A 21400-nucleotide genomic window follows, 5' to 3' on the forward strand; every position below is an offset into this window, starting at 1 on the left:
GGGCTGGCGCGCGCGGGCGCCGGCTGGGCTGGTGCACGCGAGCGCCGGCAGGCCAGGCGCATGTGGGCATCGGCAACTGGCTCGAACCGGCGCCAGCGGGGCTGGTGCGCGCGGGCGCCGGCGGGGCTGGTATGCTCTGGTGCCGCCAACCCTAGCGGCGATGCTGGACATGGTTCAGGCAACAGTTAAGAAGATGCGAGAGGGAGAGATGGAAAGAAAGAAAGAAGAAAGGAAAGGAGAGAGGGAAGAAGAAAGAACGAAGAAAGGGGGAGAGAGAGACGAACGGAGGTGGCTGCCGGCGAGACGTGGCGGTGTCAACGGCGGCGGTGGCGGCGAACTAGAAGAGGGAGGGAGAGGGAGGCTAGGGCAAGTCCTCCAAGAAGAGTTAACAGAAAACTCAATTCTTGAATTATGACTTGCCTAACTGTTTCTTGGAACATTGGCCTATACATATAGGCCTTGGAGGAAAGAGAAAATACAGTTCATAAAAATAAAAAAATAAAGACGAGTGACGTGGTTTTGTGTCACGTCAGGGGGAAGTTCTGGATCTACCTTTGGCGACGTGTCAGGACACGTGAAGGGGCGTGCGTGGGTGGAGACGTGCCTGATGCTGGCATGTGGACTTGGTCCGGTGGTGATGGCGGCGTGTCCTTGGCAGTGGCGTTGACTTCGGATGACGGTGGCGGCGCTTCTGGTGTCGATGCCTTGATGCTGTCACCACCAGAGACACACTACCAGACAAATAGATATTGCAAATGAGAGAAAGAGGTAGAGTGCGAGAGAGCTAAGTTGACACTAGTCTGATGATGATCCCAGTCTCCATAATGTTTGTCAATGATGGTCGTCGTCCATGTAGAGGATGGTCATTGTCATAGTCTACGACTATTGTCAAATCATTTGCTGATGGTCATTGCCCACGTCCATGATGGTCTCCATTCTCGTCATCAATGACAATTATTGTATCCTTCAATGACAATCATTGTCCCCGTCATTTACAATCATCGTCCCCATTGTCCATGGTCAATGTCCCCATTGTTGACGATTGTTATCCTGGTTGTCCATGTCATCCATGGTCATTGCTCCTGTTGTGGACAGTCGTTGTCCCTTTTCATTGACGGTCGTTATCTCCACCATCGTTGGTCATCAGTGTTGTCAATGGTCATCATCATGGGTTGCCGTCCCTATTATCAGCAGTGGTCATCCCTTCCGTCGGCAATAATAATCCCCACGGTCATCACAATTCCGTCAACATCATGGATGGTTGTCATCATGGTCGTCCACTATTGTTGTCCCAAGTAATTGTCCCCGTCACCCATGGTTATCGTCTGCATTCTCCCATTTGTCATCAATCGTCATTCTTGTTGTCGAGATAATTCCATCACCGTCATTGGTCCGTCATTGGTGGTCATCATCCATATTGACTACGAAGGACCTTTCATATTTTATTTTTATTTTCTAAATATTCATCCACAGTTTCGTCATCCTAACCGTCATCACTCATCCTCGTCATCCGTTCCATCATTTATATCCTCCAACATATGTTACGGAGGACTGATGACTGAATTCAATTCGTTCAGTCATCCCTCCATTGCTTCAGACAATGCCGGATAATTCAACCATACTGTCATCAATCCTTTCATATTTTTATTTTCGAAAGTTGACAAAAAAAATGATGGTCCGTCATCGGTCCAACAAGCCCAACCGAGATGGTAACATTCCCTATCCAGATCCGGAAGTATTATTAAGGCCAGACCATGAAGTATATTTGGTTTGGGCTGACCGGATTTGATGCCGGGCAGCCATCAATTCAACCATACCGTCATCGGTCCAAGAAGCCCTACCGAGGCGGTAACATTCCCTAATATAGTGCAGTGACGCAGACGGGATGTTTTTTTTGTCAAGGATGAAAAAATCATCTCGTTCACAAGGTTGGACAAAAATAAGGATGGAAATTCGTATTGAGACCTCCAAACAAGACGATTTTTTCATCTTGGGACGAAAAAAGTGTCCCGTCTTGAGGGCTCGGACAAAAAAACCATCCCGTCTGCGTCCCTCCACTGATTCCAAATGTCAGACGGGACGATCTTCCTCCTGTCTCGTTCATCGTCCACGCCCCAGACAATCTGGAACTATACTAGACAGGGACACATACAAGACGTTTTCTCCGTCCCAGGACAAAAAAGTCATCCTGTCCGCGAGGTTTGACAAAAATCGGGACGGAAATTCATCCCGAGAACTCTTGACGGGACGGTTTTTGTCCACTCCAGCCAAAAAACCGTCCCGTCCGGAGGTCTCGACAAAAAACCATCCCGTCCGCATCCCTGCCCTGATTCTGGACGAAAAAACCATCCGTCATCCACGTCCCAGACGATCCAGAACTATATTCCCTATCCATACCCAGAAGTATTATTAAGGCCAGACCCAGAAGTAGAGCTGGAGGACGGATGACGGTTTCGTCATCCGTCATTTAAATTTCGTCATTCGTCTTCGTCCGTAGCGATAGACGGATGACTGAACGATCGTATTTCCATCATTCATCATTAGTATCCATCATTCATGACGAAAATGATGGAGGACTATATCAGATGACAAATTTTTTTATATATTTATTAGAAAACATAAAAATGTGTCTAATTTTTTCACCTTGATTTTTCTGTGTGATATTTATCAGAAAACATAAAAGTGCCTAATTCTATATTGATCCATGTTTTGATCTTACATTTCTCGCTGATTTGAGCTCCGCTTGTTCTTATTTTGATAATCTTTCTTGTTCTGAACATAATCTTTTGGTCGTTGAGAGAAGTGATTGCATGGTTATTGTAGAAGGGAAATCTTCAACCTGATCCATCCGGATTCACGGATTCTTCATGGATTCATCCGGCATTAGCGTTCAACAAGGCAAGATCCACAAGCCCAGGAAGAGTTAGAGAGCCAAGAGACAAAGAGAGGGAGAGATGCAACGACCGCAGAGAGGGGGAGAGAAGGGACACATTAGCGTTCCGTTCCGTTCCGTTCCGTTTACTTCACTAGACGAATGACGGAATGGACGAATGACGGAATCCTGCAGATGAGGAATGGTTACGAATGACGAAGATGACTAAAAATTTTGCTCCAGCTCTACCCAGAAGTATATCCCGTCTGGGCTGACCGGATTTGATGCCGGGCAGCCATCAATTCAACCGTACCGTCATTATCCAGACCCAGTAGTATTAAGGCCAGACCCAGAAGTATATTCAGTCCGGGCTGACCGGATTTGATGCCGGGCAGCCATTAATTCAACCATATCTCGCATTCCCTCAAAGAACAGACAGCTACGCCTTCAATCCCGGGTCAACTCCCCTCTTCCCCCATATCTCTCTCTCCTCGCAGATCCCTCTTCACCTCAGTTCATGGCCTAAAACCCCCAAATTTCCTTCATTCCGACGCTCTCCAATGGCTTCGGCGACCTTCAAATGCCCAATCAGACCTCCTCTCGCTCTTCCCAACCTGCCAATCTCTCTCCCCTCTCAAATCTCCGCTCTTCCCTCGAATTCCGGCCAGAGGAAGAGACCGAATTTGAAGGCGTCGGCTCGGATCGCCGGCAACAACTCCCTCGGCGCGTCTTCCTTGTCGTTCAAGAATGTCCGGAGAAACCCTTATTTTTTTTTTTCTTGATTTTTTCTTGATTTCCGGACCGCCATTGACGATCTTCGTCGCAGCTGATCGAGTCGCTGATCGGCGGCGCCGATCTGAGCGAGGAAGTCGCCGAGGCTTCGCTCGATCTCCTCCTCGATGGCGCGGACGAGGCGCTGATCAGCGCCTTCCTCGTTCTTCTCCGGGCCAAGGGCGAGACCTTCGAGGAGGTACACTAATGGCGTTTAATCTTCTCTTAAACCCTAGAATTACCTTTCACGACGGATGACGAACGGGACGTAACCCAGCCGTCATCCGGCTTCTCCGCTGGTCTCAGAAGGAGACCATAAACCCATATCCGTCATCCGTCATCCGTCTTGACGTTGGAATGAGATCATAAAACCCATTACCGGATCACATCACTCGTCATCTGTCATCTGCCCTGACCTTCGAAAGAGATCATAAAACCTGTTACTGGATCTATAATGCAGGGATGCGGACAGGACAATTTTTTCGACCCGAGTCGAAAAAATTGTTCTGTCCGAGGATGCGGATGAATTTCGGGACTAAAAATTGTCCTGGGGACCACCGGAGGGGACGGTTTGCGTCCCGTGGGACGAAAAAACCGTCTGTCTGGAGGTCTCGGATGATGGACTGACAAAACTGGACGGAAAACTGCCAGATTCACATCCGACGGTTGAGATGTTGCCTCGTGGACTCGCAATGATAATTTGCATCAAAGTCCATGTATTTTTACATGCTGTGCAAATGGACGCCACTCAGAAATAATTGTAGATATGTCCATTTGCGTTCTATCTCCTCAGTAATTCCCTAAAAGACTTTTAAAAATCCATATTAATAAATTAAAAATATTAAATGGGTAATTTTCGTTCGGGACAAAAATTCGTCTCTGGAGGATTGGACGGGACGAAAAACCTTCCCAAGATTATTGGACGGGACGGTTTTTTCATCCACTGACAAAAAACCGGCCCGTCCTTCGTCCCTGAGCTAACATCGGACGTAGGACAGGACAAAATTCATCCCGTCCCGTCTTTCGTCCACGTCCGGGACGATCCTGAACTATAACCAGATCACATCACCCGTCATCCGTCATTTGTCCTGACCGTAAACCCCTTACCGGAGCAAGTCACTCGAAGGAGAACATAAACTCCTTACCGGAGCACATCACCCGTCAACTGTCATCTGTCCTGACCTCCGAAGGAAACCATAACCCCCTTACTAGACCGCATCACCTGTCATCTGTCCTGACCTCGGAAGGAGACCATAAACCCCTTACCGGATGGCATCACCCATCATCCATCTTCTGTCTTGACCTCGGAAGGAGATCATAAACCCCCTAACGGAAGCCGTTATCCGTCACCCGTCATCCGCCATCTGTACTGACCTCGGAAGGGGAACAGAACAAAACCCCTTAACGCATCCCGTCCCGTCCTGTCATCCATTCCATCCATTCGCTCGGGCCGGAACAGAAGTGTATTCGTTATCGATGTTGTTATCTGTTGTTGTTATCATTATCCGATATCCAATCATAGAGTTTTTGAAATATCGGTAGCGTGCCTGTTTCTTAAGGATAACGGATATTGGATACGGAAATCGACAGTAGCTTCCTAGGCCCGGTAACAGATGGCTGATTGGATGGCCCGATGAATCCCGTTCCGTCTGTTCCGAAACTATACTTCGGCTCATGGCAACCGTCAATGGCATTGACCCTGGTCGACATAGACGGAATTGGGTAGACTGATGGTTGACTGTCCCATTGACGGTCAATTAATTGAATTGTCTACCAGGTTGACTGTTGTTGTCCCTGTTGACTGTCGTTGACATTGATGCTGTCGTCAACAAAACATCAAGTACTCGTCATCGTCTTCCGGACATGCCAAACCGTGCCGAGTTACGTTGTCCTTAAAGGATGCTTGAAATTATTGTAGATTGTGGGGTTGGCCAGGGCGATGATCAAGCATGTCCAGAAGGTGGAAGGCCTTGAAGACGAGGCCGTTGACATTGTGGGAACTGGCGGGGATGGAGCCGACACCGTCAATATTTCCACCGGCGCTGCCATTTTGACTGCTGCTGCCGGAGTGAAGGTGGCCAAGGTGATGACCCGGTTCCTCCCTTTGTTCTATGAACCATGGTGGACCCAGTTTCCGTCTAATACTTTGAAAATAATTTACAAAGAGAATCGGCAGTGATGATGATGATGATGATAATGATGAAGAAAAAGAAGAAGATGATGATAATGTTAGTGATGATGATGATTTTTGGGCGTTCCTTCATATGCAGCAAGGAAATCGGTCCAGCTCATCGGCATGCGGAAGCGCTGATGTTCTGGAAGCTTTAGGAGTTAACATTGATTTGCCGCCCGAGGTGAGTATTGGCTTCAAAATTCATATATGAATGAAGAGCTGTGAGACTACATTTCCTAATTAGAATCGTGGACAGCTTGCTATTAACTTGAAATTTTATTTCACTACATATAATTTTTTTTTAATTAGTTCACTACATATAATTAATTGACTAGATTATTTTTACTTAATTTTATTAAGTTTGATTCTGATATAGGATTGACAGATTCTAGCCAGAGCACATAGTTTCATAAATTCCGTCAAATTTATTTTTTCATTTAAAGATATCTAACCAAAATTTGTAAAACATAAACCCTAAACCATAGACCCTGACAAACACTAAACCGTCATTTTAATGGGATGAAGGGGGTGAGGAGATGCGTCGAGGAAGTGGGCATTGGCTTTATGATGTCTCCCATATACCACCCTGCGATGAGCATAGTGGGACCTGTCCGGAAGAAGCTCAAGATCAAGACAGTGTTCAACATCCTCGGCCCGATGTTGAATCCGGCAAGGGTATCTTTTGCCGTTGTCGGCGTTTACCACGAAGAGATTGTGAGTTTCTGAGAATTTTCACAGAGATCAGATAGTTTCAAATTTCTCATCAATATTCCATTTTTAAGGAGGAAATTTTGGTTTTTGGGTTTTTTCCTTATTCTAGGTGGAGAAGATGGCAAAAGCTCTGCAGAGATTCGGGATGAAAAGAGCAGTTGTTGTTCATGCCAAGGGCTTGGATGAGATCAGTCCCCTAGGTGAGCCATTCATTCATTCAAATCCAAGTCTAATAATCTAGAAATGACTTTATGGAAATAAAAGCACCATGATGACAAGATTTATAAAAAATATTTCACTGAATTTCTATCCTGAATGTTCTTCATTTGTCAAATTTCTTGATGCCTCTAAGCGTACTGGGATGCAGGTCCGGGATATTTGTTAAATGTGACTCCGGATACGGTTAAAAAGGAATTCTACGATCCTGGTGGGTTCTCCTCTATCGCTCTTCATCACCATCTTATCGCCATCTCCATATGCATCTCCATCTCAATTTGCATTTCCATCTCTATCTCCATCGTCATCACTATCTCCACCTCTATCTCTACATCTAAATTGATACCTATCTCTATTTCTATCTCTACATCTACATCTGTCCCTATCTCTCTTTCTATCGCTACTGCAATCTCTATCTCCATCTCTATCTCTAAGTATACTTCCATCTCAATATCTGTACTTCTACCAGTCATTGTCACGATCTCTATCTCTATCACTCACTGTCTCTTTCTCTCTCTCTCTCTTTCTTGTGTATGTGTGAGAACAGTGGACTTTGGTATCCCACGTTGCACGCTAGAGGACTTGAAAGGGGGAGGCCCGGAGTTCAATGCTCAGGTTCTCAGAGACGTGCTATCCGGTGCGAAGGGTCCAATTGCAGACGCCTTAGTGAGTCCTTGCTCATCCCAATATATATATTTTTTCTCTCTCTCTCTCTCTCAAGATTACCACTGCCCATGTTTCCTCTCTCTCCCTCTCAAAACTGTCTTTTTTCGTGTTTCTTCTCTCTCTCTCTTAGATCACTGGTTTTAAGTTACTCAGGTTATGATTGTTCCTATCCCCTCTCTCTCTCTCTCCCTCAACATTAGTGCTGTCCTTATTTTTCTCGAGATTATCATTGTTCTCGTTTCCCTCTCCAAATCTCTCTTGCTAGAGCCTGCCAGTTTTCCTACCCCCTTCTTTCTGTCTCTGAAGATGTCTCTGTTCTAGTTCTGTCTACCTCACTAATCATGGTTACCACATCTCTATTTCCTCACACAAGATTCTACTTCTACCTTCAGTTTATCCTCTCTCTCTCTCTCTCTCTCTCTCTCTGCTCTTGTTTCCTTTCCAGTATTTCTCCTGCCTTCATTTCTCCCCCTCCAATCGACGAATCTCTATCTCTCTAGACCCTCTGGGCTATTCCAAGCACTCTAGTTTATCGCTGTTCAAATATTCTCTCTCAAAATTATCACTGCTCTCATTTCCTTCCCAATATTACACCAGTCTTCATTTCCTCCTTTCCAATATTACTCCAGTCTTCTTATCCATCAATCCCTCTAGATTATAGCTGTTCAAATTTTCTCTCTCAAAATTATCACTGCTCTTATTTCCTTCCCAATATCACTCCAGTCTTCATTCCTCCCCCTTAAATTCACTAACCTCTCTTGGTGACTTATCTGAGCTTCTCCATCAAGTCTTCAAACACATTTTTTTCATTTCTCTCTCTCTCTCTCTACTCTTTTTCTCACTTAATTTCATGGCAAAGCTAATGAGCTATTTCTCTTGAATGAGAAGATGTCGCACGCAGCCGCAGCGCTCCTAGTAGCAGAAAATTATCACGGCTCTCATTTCCCTCCCAATACTACTGTTCTCTTCAATTTCAGAATCCTTTTTCTCTCTATACTATCTGGGCCTCTCCATCAAGTCCCCCAAAACATTTGTTTTCATCTCTCTCTCTCCCCACAATGCCAATGGGCTATTTCTCTTGAACGCGACCGCAGCCCGTCTAGTAACAGAAAGTTATCTCTGCTCTCATTTCCCTCTCAATATTGTTCCTCTCTTCAGTTATCCAAACCTTTCTCTCTCTATACTACCAAGTCCTCTAACACATTGTCTTCATTTCTCTCCCTCACTTAATTTTCTTGGAAAGCTAATGGGCTACTTCTCTTGAACGAGAAGATCTTGAACGCAGCTGCAGCACTTCTAGTGAGAGGCAAGGTGAGTAGTTTGGGAGAAGGCGTCGACCTTGCACGCCAAACCCACGCCTCCGGAACAGCCCTGGCCACCTTAAATTCCTGGATAACTCTATCCAATGTATGCCCATCAATCCCTCTTCCCATCCATCTCTCTCTTCCTCCCCATCATCCCACTCATCTCTCTCTCTACAATATTGCAGAAAATCAGAGAAGAGGCCACCGTAGCTGCATCTTGACATCCGGCAGGGAGTAAAGATTCTTTCTCTTTCTCTCTCTCTCTCTCCCTTTTTTTGGATATATAGCATTCTTGTGCCAATTAACATCATCATCCATCCGGAGTACAATTTAATAAGGACCTATTTTTTCAGCAATAAACGCCCTTTAAAATAGAAATAAAGATTCAGAGGAACAAGAAAGCTACCTAACCTTAAACTTTTCTTTCATTATCTAATATCTACTCCGTTTTACTCAAACTTCGATGCAATGAACAGGAAAGCAAATGGGGCACTTCTACTTTTAGGTATTTTTTTATTTGCCTGCAACCTGTTACTGTAAAATCTTAACTCTTCCTAAATTGAACAAGTTTCTAGGTTATGAATATCCTCATAATAGAAATAAAAATTCAAACAGCAGGAATATACCCTGTTGTTTTCCCACTTTCTGTGAACTGTTATTTTTGTATTAACAAGTCTCCCTCAAATTTTCCCAGTACTACAGGACTCTAACGATCTCAAAACAACAATATAAAATCCAGAGGAAAAAGAACTCCAGATAAACAACATTTTCGACATAACAGTCAATCTTTAACCCATTTTCCACGACTCCAAATTTTCACAAATTTCATTGCAATTAACTCCCTCACCACAAACATAAAATCCAGAAGAAACAAGAACAAATTTTCACCCATTCCACATTTCATTTTTCTGCAATCTAGTGTTCCAGCATGAATTTATCACACAAATAATTTGCCCAATTTTCCATGCAATGAACAACCTCGAATAGAACTTACAAATTCCATAGAACCAATGCATCATCAAGCTTTATTCATATATGTAGAGACAGAACAAGATACCGTACTTCTCTCTCTAAGCTGCTGGACTGACAAGGGCGTCAGATTCGGTCAGCAAGGGCACAAGCTTCCCCTCACCATGTATCTCGGTCAACGCTACAAAAGGAGTCAAAGTCAACGCTACAAACGAGCCAAAGTCAACGCCACAAGACGTATCAAAGACAATCCTATATGATGAGTCAAAGTCAACGCTACAAGACAAGTCAAAGTCAACGATCCGGGCACCTAAGAACATGAGTGGTCCACGGTACTTACTGTCACATCCGCCGATGTGCTTCCCTCCGATGAACACATTCGGAACCGTCCGCTGACCGGTCAACTCCGCGAGTGCCGCCTGAACCTGCGACCCGTCATCTGCAAAAGAAATAAAAATAAAAAGATAATTGACCAAAACAATTTTCATTTGGCGATTCTCTCAAATAATCCAAGAAATTCGACTGTCAGAACAAAACATCTCGCTCGATTTACTTTTTTTCCTATCTTGATTTTGGTCCCCCCGAGATTAGATCGATCAATGACAAATGATTGAACTGATCTAGATGGTCGCTTATGTTAACGAGTGTGTACTATCAGAGAATTTCTTTTTTTTTGAAGAAATAATTTCTTTTTATTATAGGATTTATTGGACACGACATGTGGCAGCACCTGACTGGATAAAGAACGTTTGATCAATCGAATATTTTTATCCAATCTCGAACTGGCTTAATCCAAAGTAAAATTCATCCGACATTTGGCAGCACTCGATAGGCCGACCCGATCATTGATCAAGAACGCTTGATTGATCGGCAGTTAATATAAAAAATCTTGATTTGGCTGAATCCAATTGAATTTTTTTTTTTGAGGGGGAGAAGGTTTACTTTCTTTGTCAAGCTCGATGACTTTGAATCTTGCTCCGAGCAGTGTCAGCAGCTTCTTCGCGCGCGTGCAGTAGGGGCAGTAGGTTTTGCTGCAAGAACATCGGGAAAAGATTGATCAGCTTTACCAAAGATTGGATTTTTTTAATTGTCCGTCTTGTGACCAACTTTGTGAATTCATCCGTTGATCCTGGAACGGAACAAAACTCGGAAAAAGAATGATCAATTTAGCTGCGGATGGTTATTTTATGGTGTGTCATCCGAGCAAATTTCCAATTCATAGGAAAAAGATTGATTGGCTTTACAGCGGATGATACTTTTTATTGTTTTTTCCTGACCAAAAGTTCGAATTCATAAGACGATACTAGCACGAAACAAAGATCGTAGAAAGATTTATCAGATTTATCAGATCAATTCAAACCCGATCTACGATCAGTTCAAGCCCGATGCAAGATCAATTTAAACCCGATTAAAGATCGATTCGAACCCGATATTCGATCAAGTCAAGCCCGATCCACGATCATTTCAAACCCCACGCAAGATCATTTGAAAGCTGATCCTCGATCAATTGAAACCCGATCCACGATCAATTCAGGCCGGATGCAAGATCAATTTAAACCCGACACAAGATCAATTCAAACCCGATACTCAATCAATTCAAACCCGATACTCGGTCAATTTGAGCCGATGCAAGTGTAACCTAAAATCCGATCCTCGATCAATTCAAAATCCGATGTAAGATCAATTTAAAACCTATCCAGGATCAATTTAAACCCGATGAACGATCAATCCAGGCCCGATGCAAGACAAATTCAAACCTGATCCTCAATCAATTCAAACCCGATGCAAGATCAATTCCAACAGATACTCGATCAATTCATACCCGACACAAGATCAATTTAAACCCGATGCTCGATCAATTCAAACCAGATGCAAGATCAATATAAACCAGATGCAAGATCAATTTAAACCAGATGCAAGATCAATTCAAACGCGATCCACAATCAACTCAAACTGTACATAGAAAACACAGAAAATAGCAAAAAAAAGCACAAGAGATGGACCTGAAGACGACGACGGGCTCGTTGGCGACGATCTCCTGAGCCTTCTGGAGCGCCATTCGAATTTCCTCGGGATCTCCCTGCCTTCCTGAGCTGAAAATTCCTCCCATCCCCCTCTCTACTTGTAGCGCACGCCGCGTCCTGACGATGACGGAAGCGAGAAAATCGTAAGTCCAGACGCCGGCCACCGGTTATAAATACCGTTCCACTACCGTCAACAATTGTACGAACGGATGACGTTGACTTGAAATATGATCTACCAAAATCTAGCGAAAGCGACGTGTACGTACAGGGCAGGGACGCGGACGGGACGAGTTTTCGTCCCGTCCAAGGAAGTGGTCGAAATTTGGGACGAACATTTGACTCGGCGACCTCCGGACATCTCAACAATGGATGGATGAATCTGAACGACAAACCGCCGGATTCACATCTGATGGTTGAGATGTAGCCACGCGGCCTCGCTATGACAATTTGCTTCAAAGTCCCTCTACTTTTATGCGCGTGCAAACTGACACCGCTCAGAAAGAATAGTACATATGTCCCTTTGCATTCTCTCTCCTCCGCAGTTCCCTAAAAAACTTTAAAAAATCTATATTAATATAATAAAAACATAAAACGGGTTTTTTTCGTCTGGGACGAGGGACAGGACGGTTTTTTTCTCGAACGGGACAAAAATTCGTGCCGGGAGGACTGGACGGGACGGTTTTTGTACTGTCGGACGAAAAATTCGTCCCATCTTTTGTCCCTGCACTGAATCCAGACATCGGATGAGACGAAATTCATCTCATCCCATCCATCGTCCACGTCTGGGACGATCGGGAGCTATATGTGTACGGATGACCCGTTGACGTGGAAGTTATGTTCTTTTGTGCCAATATGTGTGAATCCTTCGTTCTGTTCGGTTTTCCTAACAGAATAAAAATGAATTCGAACAGAATATTGCAAAGCCCCGCGTGCGGTTCTATTGTTCGCTATGTGCGAATTTTGTTCTAGTTTTGGAGTGAAAGTGCGAATTTTGTTCGTTTTAAAAAAAAAAACAGAACAAAGAACAAGACCATGTGCGGTTCTTTTGTGCAAAATTTTTGTTTGTTTCAAATGAACAGAACAGAACAACCATGTCTAATGACCCGTCATCCGTTCCGTCCCTTCCCATCACTTCAGTCATCTGCCCTGGCCTCAGAACTGGAACTGAAGCATCTGTGCCTCAGCGCGAGTGATGAATCCATCATCTGTCACACCGGTTGACGGATGACGGTACGAAGTCATTTCTGTCATTAGTCATCCGTCCGCAATTACGGACCGATGACGGGGAAAGACGGAAAGAGAGTTTGTAGGGAGGGTATCATTTCTGTCGCATCTGTCATCCATTCGGTTTTTAATCACGGATGAATGAATGAACGGGACTGATGGAGTGGTGACGATGACGAAATGTGGATCATAAACGGTTGAGACGACTGCAAATCCTCGTGACGGATGACTGAGTAGATGGTCATTCAGGCCCGTCCCGTCCGTTCATCTCGGTCATTCATTGCCAATTATTTCTCTAAGTTTACAACTATCCTTGATTGAAACGGGTCGAAATTTCATATTATCCGTTCTGTTGACTAGGGTCGATGACGTTGACTTCACGGTTATTTTATTTAATACTGGTCGACATGTGGATTTGTTTTTAGAATTTTTCACTCTATAGAATTATATAATTATTATATCATTGGACCCACCCATCTAGTACGCAATTTAAAATTCAGGCGGCATTTCTACTTTAGTTTTAAAGTAATTTAAGAACCCACATGAAAAATCTCCACCTTTGGTACAAAAGATAAATTTTCTGTCGCAACTAATAAAATTTTTTCTTTATCTTTATCGGCTGCATAAAAAAATTGCTCCTCCAAATTTCCGGCATAGATTAGAAATTTATTTTTAAAGTTTCCATATATGATCGAAGAGAGATTAAAAAAAGATTTCTTTCGGTCGTAATAAATATTTTATTCTTTACTGATTTTGGTCCGATCAGACAAGAACGTACACAAGCATATATGGGCATCATCACCTACATCAAAAATCTCTTCCCACAAAAATTTCTACCCAAAATTTCTACACAAAATGTTTTTTCTTGTGATCCTAAGAACAAGTTTATTCTTTATTGCTTTTAATCCAGTCAAAAGTGGAACGAATACAAAACTCAACAGATACATTACTTTTCTTGGTAATTTTTAAAATTTTATATTATTTTGTAAAGAGGAAGTTATGATCTTAATTTAATTTCATTTCCAAAACCTTTGCGTGGAGATTCTGCGCCACTGCATCGATGAACTCTTCTGTGCTCAGGTAGTGATCCCTACTAACTCTGCGCAAGAGATCATAATTTTAAAAAAAATTTCAATTACCAAGAAAAATCTGATAATTGCAGAGATTAAGAAATAATACTTTGGCCCGTGAATCAGGAGCGCAAGATCCTTGGTCATCTTCCCAGATTCAACTGTCTCGATGCACGAAGTTTCCAGCCTCTTTGCAAAATCCTGTAATCTCTCGTTCCCGTCGAGCTTTGCTCTGCATTAAACACTAATGATAATGACATAAAATTTGACAATATAAATTAGGGTTGGGAACTTCCCAGTCAACGTTGTCGAATAGTCACTACTTATCTCAACCGTCAACGATGGCTGTTATGTTGATGTAAACATTATTATAATAATACAAACAAAATCTGATACGAATCATACAAAGCCAGTCAACCGTCAACGTCAACTGTCAATGAAGCCCGTTACGTTGGCATGAACACTATAATAATGACACCAATAAATTTTGATACGAATCATACACATTAGGGTTGTTAACATCTCAGTCAACGCTGTCAGACAGTTGACGTACATGTAAACATTATAATGATAACACCCACAAAATTTATATGAATCATACAAATTAGGGTTGGGAACGTCCCAGTAAACATTGACAGACAGTTGATGTATACATCAACCAGATGACACATCCTATCTGATATGTCCGTTTTCTTTGACAATGTATCAGCGGAAAAATTGCCGAAGTAAAAATGTTACCGCAAAATAATGAAGGATAACTGTTTATGCTTCATATCTAAATTGAAAAGACAATATCTAATTAAAGTATAATGTTTTATAAGATATATTTCAAATATACTATTATATTTTTAACATAAAGTAATGAAGGATAACTGGATCTGTATTAGAAAATGCGGATATCATAAAATAACATAAGTTGTTTTTTTTGGCATGAGATTTAAAGGAAAAATGACAAAAGTAAATTCTTTTAACGTAAGAGTCAAGAACGCTAACTGGTTCTTATACATTGTATTTAAAATAAAAAAGGAGAGATCTGGCATAAAATTCTGTGCACATTCTATTTATAGTGAAAGGACACGGGTAGAATTTTAACATAAGTCATGAAGGACAGATGGATTTTTATACATTGTATTTATGATAAGAAAAGGAGAGATCTAACCTGTGATCAAGGCCGCGGGTCCAAGCAAAAATGGAAGCGATGCTGTTCGTGCTGGTCTCTTGACCTTTCTGATGGAGACGAAAATGGCGGGTCACAGTTCCATGGGCAGCCTCCGATTCCAAGGTCTTCCCATCGGACGACAGCTGTCCAAGATCAGATCTTGACCATCAAAACAAGATCATCTTTGATCCAACGGCAAGTGAGAAACACCAAAAGTAAAGTATTTACCAGGACTGACGTCATCAACCCTAACGACCCAAAACCTATGTAAATTGAAATATCAACGATGATTAGCAGAATATTTAAAAATTAAAAAATGAAGAAAATGAAAAAATAAAAAATAAAGGGTTAATATCACGGTACAGCCCAAACCAGGTCGAAAGTCTGCAGTTAACCTTAGCTTTTTTTTGGTACGGTATATCCCAAACTCACTAAGTCGTCTGCGATATATCCTGGTGATGACGTGGAGTCCATCGTGGCTGCCAGGTGGATCTCCGGCCAGATTTTGACCTGGCGGAACCCACCTGGCAGCCACGCTGGATTCCACGTCATCACTGGGATATTTCGACCTGCCAAGGGTTTTTCGATAAGAGAGAGAGGGGCATTCTAGAGAGAGAGAGAGGCGGCCTAGAGAGAGAGGAGAGAGAGGTTCTAGAGAGAAAGAGAGGTGCTCTAGAGAGAGAGGCATTTTTGAGAGGGAGAAAGGGAGAGAGAGGCGCTCTAGAGAGACCCGACCTCTCTCTCTCTCTCTCTAGAAAGAGAGGTGTTCTAGAGAGAGAGGCATTTTGTAGAGGGAGAAAGGGAGAGAGAGGTGCTCCTGAGAGACCCGACCTCTCTCTCTCTAGAAAGAGAGGTGTTCTAGAGAGAGAGGCATTCTGCCGGACTTCGGTCGGGTCTCTCTAGAGAGAGGCGCTCTAGAGAGACCCGACCTCTCTCTCTCTCTAGAAAGAGAGGTGTTCTAGAGAGAGAGGCGTTCTGCCGGACTTCAGTCGGGTCTCTCTCCCTTTCTCTCTCTACAAAACGCCTCTCTCTCTAGAACACCTCTCTTTCTCTCTAGAACCTCTCTCTCTAGGCCGCCTCTCTCTCTCTCTCTAGAATGCCCCTCTCTCTCTTATCCCGGTGATGACATGGAATCCAGCGTGGCTGCCAGGTGTGTTCCGCCAGGTCAAAATCTGGCCGGAGATCCACCTGGCAGCCACGATGGACTCCACGTCATCACCAGGATATATAGCAGACGACTTAGTGAGTTTGGGATATACCGTACAAAAAAAAAAGCTAAGGTTAGCTCGCAGACTTTCGACCTGGTTTGGGCTGTACCGTGATATTAACCCAAAAATAAAACATGAAGGCGAAAAAATAAAGTGGAGTAATAAAACATATTTATGGACTTGCCCTGAGCAAGGAAATCACTCTGCACGTCTCCATCATAGTTCTTGCAAGCCCAAACGTATCCACCTTCGCTCTTCACCGCATAGGCCACCATATCATCGATAAGCCGATGTTCATACCTATAAAAAATTAATTTTTAGAGGGAAATTATCAGAATTTCCATCACATTAGCAGAGGCCCACCATATTGATTGCTCTTCAAATTTCCCTTTCCATTCTTTCTCATACACCTCCTGGAATATATCCTTGAACCTGCAGAGATGTAAAGCCCACAATCAAGAATTTTCTGAATTTTGATGGGTTTTTTTACGATTTAAGAGTAAATATACGTATGTTTACACACCTTCCATCATATTTCTTCAGAATTGTGTTCTTGGTGCTAAGGTAGAGAGGCCATCTCTTTGAATAAGCCATTGACATTGATGATTGGGCAAACGCTCTAATAGACTGAGGAAAAAAGAAAATATGTGACATAAATCAAGAAATTCTGAAAACACGAGATCATAAAAAGATTATATTTAAGGCCGAACCTCGTCAATGTTGTACATTGATAATGCCACACCCGGGCCTTTAAAATCATACACGTCAAGTTCAACAGGCGCGCTGCCGTCTGCAGGAGCTTTTTTATAACAAAGATTAAGTCAATAAATAACGCTATTCATAAGAATTAATGATGTCATTAAGATTCAGAAAACTGACTTACTGAAAACCATCTTGAGCTTTCCAGGTCCTTTGACAACATAATCTGTAGCACGATATTGATCTCCAAATGCATGTCTGCCAATGCATATGGGTTTCTTCCAGCCTGGACGACATTAGAGCAATAAAATCAACCTTTAGAGAAAAATATCATTTCAAGAAAAGAGTATTTTTTCAAGAAAAGAGTATTAACTCACCGTTAACAATCTGCGGAATGTTCTTGCACAAAATCGGCTCGCGGAAAACAGTTCCTGATTAAGAAAGGGAAACTGATCATTATTTTTTGCAAATAAATATCCGAAGAAAATATTTTATCATCAAACGTAAATATTATGATAAAATGTCGAGAAAATGAACAACGGGACAGGAGAGGATTTCTTAGTATATGAAAAATAAATCGCAAAAAAGATGAAAGGAAATAAACATTTTGGTTTCTTTCTGCAAGAATAAAATAATAGGATAGAAAATTAAACCGTTCAAGATGTTTCTGATTGTGCCGTTGGGGCTTTTCCACATGGCCTTCAGACTAAATTCCTTAACTCTTCCTTCATCTGCCGTTCACAAATGAAAACACACATTAAAACTCAAAAACATAGTTTTCCCACTTAGGGAAGTGAGATAAGTTGTAACAAAAAATATGATATCTAAAATCTAACGATTTCATACCAATTAAACAGTGCATATAGATTAATAAAATGAGCAAACTGCCGACGTAAATAAAAGTACAAAGTTTTCACTAACCAGGAGTTATAGTTGCACATTTCAGGGCCACATTATACCTGAAATTAAATAAAAATTCAGCCGTACGTTCTTTTCTCATATTTTATAATTGAACCGGTTCGTCTGGGTAAAAAATGAGATGAAGAATTTCTTATAAATCAATAAATAAATAAATATTTTTCACTGTAGAATTAATTTCATATTCGATTGAACCAAGGAACTGCAAATCAAATAATTTGGACAATTTGGGGCCGTTCAAAGAGATAATTATCCAAAAACTGACTTACTTAAGAGTAGCTTCCGCACTTTCCACAGTAACTCTGTCGTCCGTTGCATCCCGATTTTCCAACCCAAGATCAAAATATTTGATATTCAAATCCAGATACGGAAGAACAAGCTGCATGTAATTCCAAGACCAAAGTCAGAGCACACATCATCACAAACTCATCTCCCATTACGAATGTAATAATCACCTTGTCTTTTATCATTTTCCAGATGACCCTGGTCATCTCGTCACCTTAAATTACAAAAAAAAACGTGTAAGCAAGCATTTAAAGAGAAATCAAACAAAAATAATAACAAGAACAGAAAGAGAAGCACCATCCATCTCAACAATCGGATTTTGAACGGTGATCCTGTCGACGGTGGCGGCGACCCTGTGAAAGCATCGAAGTCCAGCCTTGGAGTTCTTGAAGAAAAACCCATTACGAAGGACGTTGGAATGAGAGAAGAGAAAAGGAGAAGCCACGTCGGCTGCTCTGCGACAGAGAGATGACATGGGCGATGGCGCGGAGGAGAGAGCCGCCATAAAAGAACCCACGAAGAGAATTCTCATGAAATGAAAATGCCAAAGCCAGAGCGGGATTTAAGGAAAAGGTGTGGATTATTTCTGGGTTTAGGCTGACAGAATTGGCTCACAGGCTTCATCAACAGTTTATCTTAGGCTTTTGTTGTTCTTAGACGTGGTCATTCTGTTCTGTTAGTTTAAAACACAAAAAATTCGCACAAACAAACCGCACAGGGGTTTGTTCGTTGTGCTGTTCGTTTTATGTGCAAAAATTAGAACAGATGTTTGAATGATTCGCACAAATTCGCACAAATTGCATAAATTTGCACAATCCGAACAATTCGCACAAACGTAACAAATTGGCACATTAGAACAAATTCGCACAAAACGAACAAATTCGCACATAAAGTGAAAATTTGCATATAGTTGCTCATAAATTGCATTAAATTGCGCAGAGTTTGAAAAAAACTGTTCTGCATTTAGCAAAGTATAATAAACTAAAAACATTCTAAGTTATTATATATTATACCGATATATATAATAGGGGGGATAATTATTTAAACGGAGAGTTTATTAGGGTGTGTTTGTTATCATGATGAGATAGTTTACTAAGATGTTGGCAAATTCCAGAAGATGACAAGTGCGAGGAGACATTTTAATTAATACTATTATAAGATGAATAGAAATTTAAGTAGTAAAGATATTATAAATTTTTACATAAGAGATAATTGAATTAAAAAAATAATTTGAGAGTTTTAATTAAAAATGAGTAAAATGATAAAGAAACATCCATACTAATTTATTTATATGTAGAGTAGGTCGTGCGGAAAAGTACTATTTACTCTACTCTGGTATATGCAATTATACCACAGTTGTTTAATAGACAAAATTAAACTTGGCATATTTAAGATTTAATTTTTGAGCTTAAAGTTGTTCACTTTTAAGCTTGACATTACTTACTAGAAGTTTAAATGACAAAATTAATGAGTCCATGCCAAACAACAATTAGTACTACAGACCTAATGAGTCAATGATTGCAAAATTTTTATGACTTCAACTATGGATGAACAAATATGTATGTAATGTGTAGGTAAATAGTCATAGATACCTAAAAATTCAATATTCTGTAAATCTTATTACAAACATTGATAGATGGAAAAGTCCAAGTGCGTTTAGGAAACATAAAAGATGTTCTGCCAAATTAGTTTCATAAACATCAAAGGAGCTGGGAGGCGAAACGACTGACATTTTTTTGGACAGCATCAATCATTGATGGAGTGAAATTGCAGCGCTCCCAAAATGTGGTATCATCCCATTGAGTACTCACGACTTCTCCTCCATGTGTCACAGTGCTGAAGTCTTTTGGCGTGATAGCAGGAATTTTTGTAATGATGCGCTTGGTACTTATACTAATAAATATTTCTTGAAGTGGGCAAAATTGCTCTGTGTTACCTCCATCTGTATTGTTTGTGCGTGTATTTGACGTCATCACCGTCTGGTTTGGAGTTCGAGCTGATGACAATAGCAGTCGAGTCTTGGGGTTGTTTTTGCAGTCGCCGTCGATGAAGTTGCACACTCCTTCGTGGTGCGCACCTATTTCTGGCTCCTACGCCCTCCATTGCCTCCGCATGGTTGTGGATGTACCTGCATTTTGTAGGAGATGTCATAATATTTATGTGATGAATGATGTTCCAAGGCACTCAAAAAATGTTCAGAAAGAATTGTGTTTAAAACAAATGGGGAGAGTAAAAGAGAGAGGACCAAACCATAGTAGACAAACATAACTATTGAAGAGTGATAACATGCATTTTTAGTGCCTTATATTATTATATTTATGCGGCTTTATGCATTAAATTACTCATATTTGCATGTTATCAAGCTTAAAATGATTAAATCTATTTTTAGAACAAATTTCTGAATTTTCTATATTTTAGGATTTTTCTAATAGTATATTCTAAAAGAATATAATTTTTTGAGAAATAATATGACTTTTCTGGAAGTTTTGGATATTAAATTTGGAAAGATATGATTTTTCTGATTCAAAAAATATATTTATACGTATTTTTTGGGCTTTTATTTGATTTAATATGAAATTTTTTAAGTATTTTGTTTTTTTTATGGCATAGTGTGACGTGGCGTGCGGATGCGCCGCCGCATCAGCATTGAGAAAGAGATTTTTTCTTTGTTTTTTGTCCTTTTGACATGTACATGTGGCACGGAATATGAAAAGTCACGGAATACGAAAAGCCATGGAATATGAAAAGCCACGGAATACGAAAAGCCACAGAATACCAAGTGCTTTGACTTCTTAACAGGCACAAACTGATGACATTGATGAGGAGTAAGAAGAAATTAAAGGCTAGGATTGCTCCAACTTCCAACGGCCATAACTTTTCGTCTTCCCCTCCTCTTTCTATCCATACCCTCTAATCTATAAATAGAGGCCTGGATCATTGTAAAAACCATCTTGAACTTGCTTCCCACTTTTGTGGGCTGATTGAAAGAGAGTGAGTTTTTAGATCCATCAAGAGTGTTCTTGGTGTCTTGGGTGTGTGGAAGAGACAAAAGAGAAGAGGGGGAGCTTACCGGCACTCGCAAATCGCCGTGATCCTGGTGGAACGTAAGGATCTAAGGTAAGTGTCTTCGC

The 21400-nt window shown here is 41.5% G+C and overlaps 3 protein-coding genes across 3 annotated transcripts; 1 reads left to right on the plus strand and 2 right to left on the minus strand.

Annotated features, from left to right (window-relative positions):
• The first annotated feature begins 3272 nt into the window (after positions 1-3272).
• Positions 3273-9073, plus strand: TRP1 (tryptophan biosynthesis 1). Its single transcript, XM_078574909.1, has 10 exons — positions 3273-3621; positions 3699-3842; positions 5562-5726; positions 5914-5997; positions 6342-6530; positions 6637-6727; positions 6895-6954; positions 7291-7409; positions 8682-8816; positions 8899-9073. Exons 1-10 carry the CDS (start codon positions 3433-3435, stop codon positions 8932-8934), a joined length of 1212 nt encoding a protein of 403 aa, XP_078431035.1. The 5' UTR covers positions 3273-3432; the 3' UTR covers positions 8935-9073.
• A 508-nt stretch (positions 9074-9581) lies between these two features.
• Positions 9582-11849, minus strand: LOC144702898 (glutaredoxin-like). Its single transcript, XM_078574910.1, has 4 exons — positions 11686-11849; positions 10625-10713; positions 10023-10121; positions 9582-9863 (listed from the first exon to the last, which is right to left on the minus strand). Exons 1-4 carry the CDS (start codon positions 11790-11792, stop codon positions 9784-9786), a joined length of 375 nt encoding a protein of 124 aa, XP_078431036.1. The 5' UTR covers positions 11793-11849; the 3' UTR covers positions 9582-9783.
• Positions 11850-13788: 1939 nt separating this feature from the next.
• LOC144703549 (isocitrate dehydrogenase [NADP]-like) lies at positions 13789-18840 on the minus strand. Its single transcript, XM_078575735.1, has 15 exons — positions 18567-18840; positions 18440-18483; positions 18254-18363; positions 17988-18025; positions 17720-17797; positions 17444-17497; positions 17251-17352; positions 17078-17166; positions 16891-16994; positions 16731-16799; positions 16552-16667; positions 15388-15422; positions 15160-15302; positions 14110-14232; positions 13789-14029 (listed from the first exon to the last, which is right to left on the minus strand). Exons 1-15 carry the CDS (start codon positions 18799-18801, stop codon positions 13936-13938), a joined length of 1434 nt encoding a protein of 477 aa, XP_078431861.1. The 5' UTR covers positions 18802-18840; the 3' UTR covers positions 13789-13935.
• Between the last annotated feature and the right edge of the window lie 2560 nt (positions 18841-21400).

This window comes from Wolffia australiana, chromosome 5 (assembly GCF_029677425.1).
Source record: "Wolffia australiana isolate 7733 chromosome 5, ASM2967742v1".
Classification (NCBI taxonomy): Eukaryota; Viridiplantae; Streptophyta; class Magnoliopsida; order Alismatales; family Araceae; genus Wolffia; species Wolffia australiana.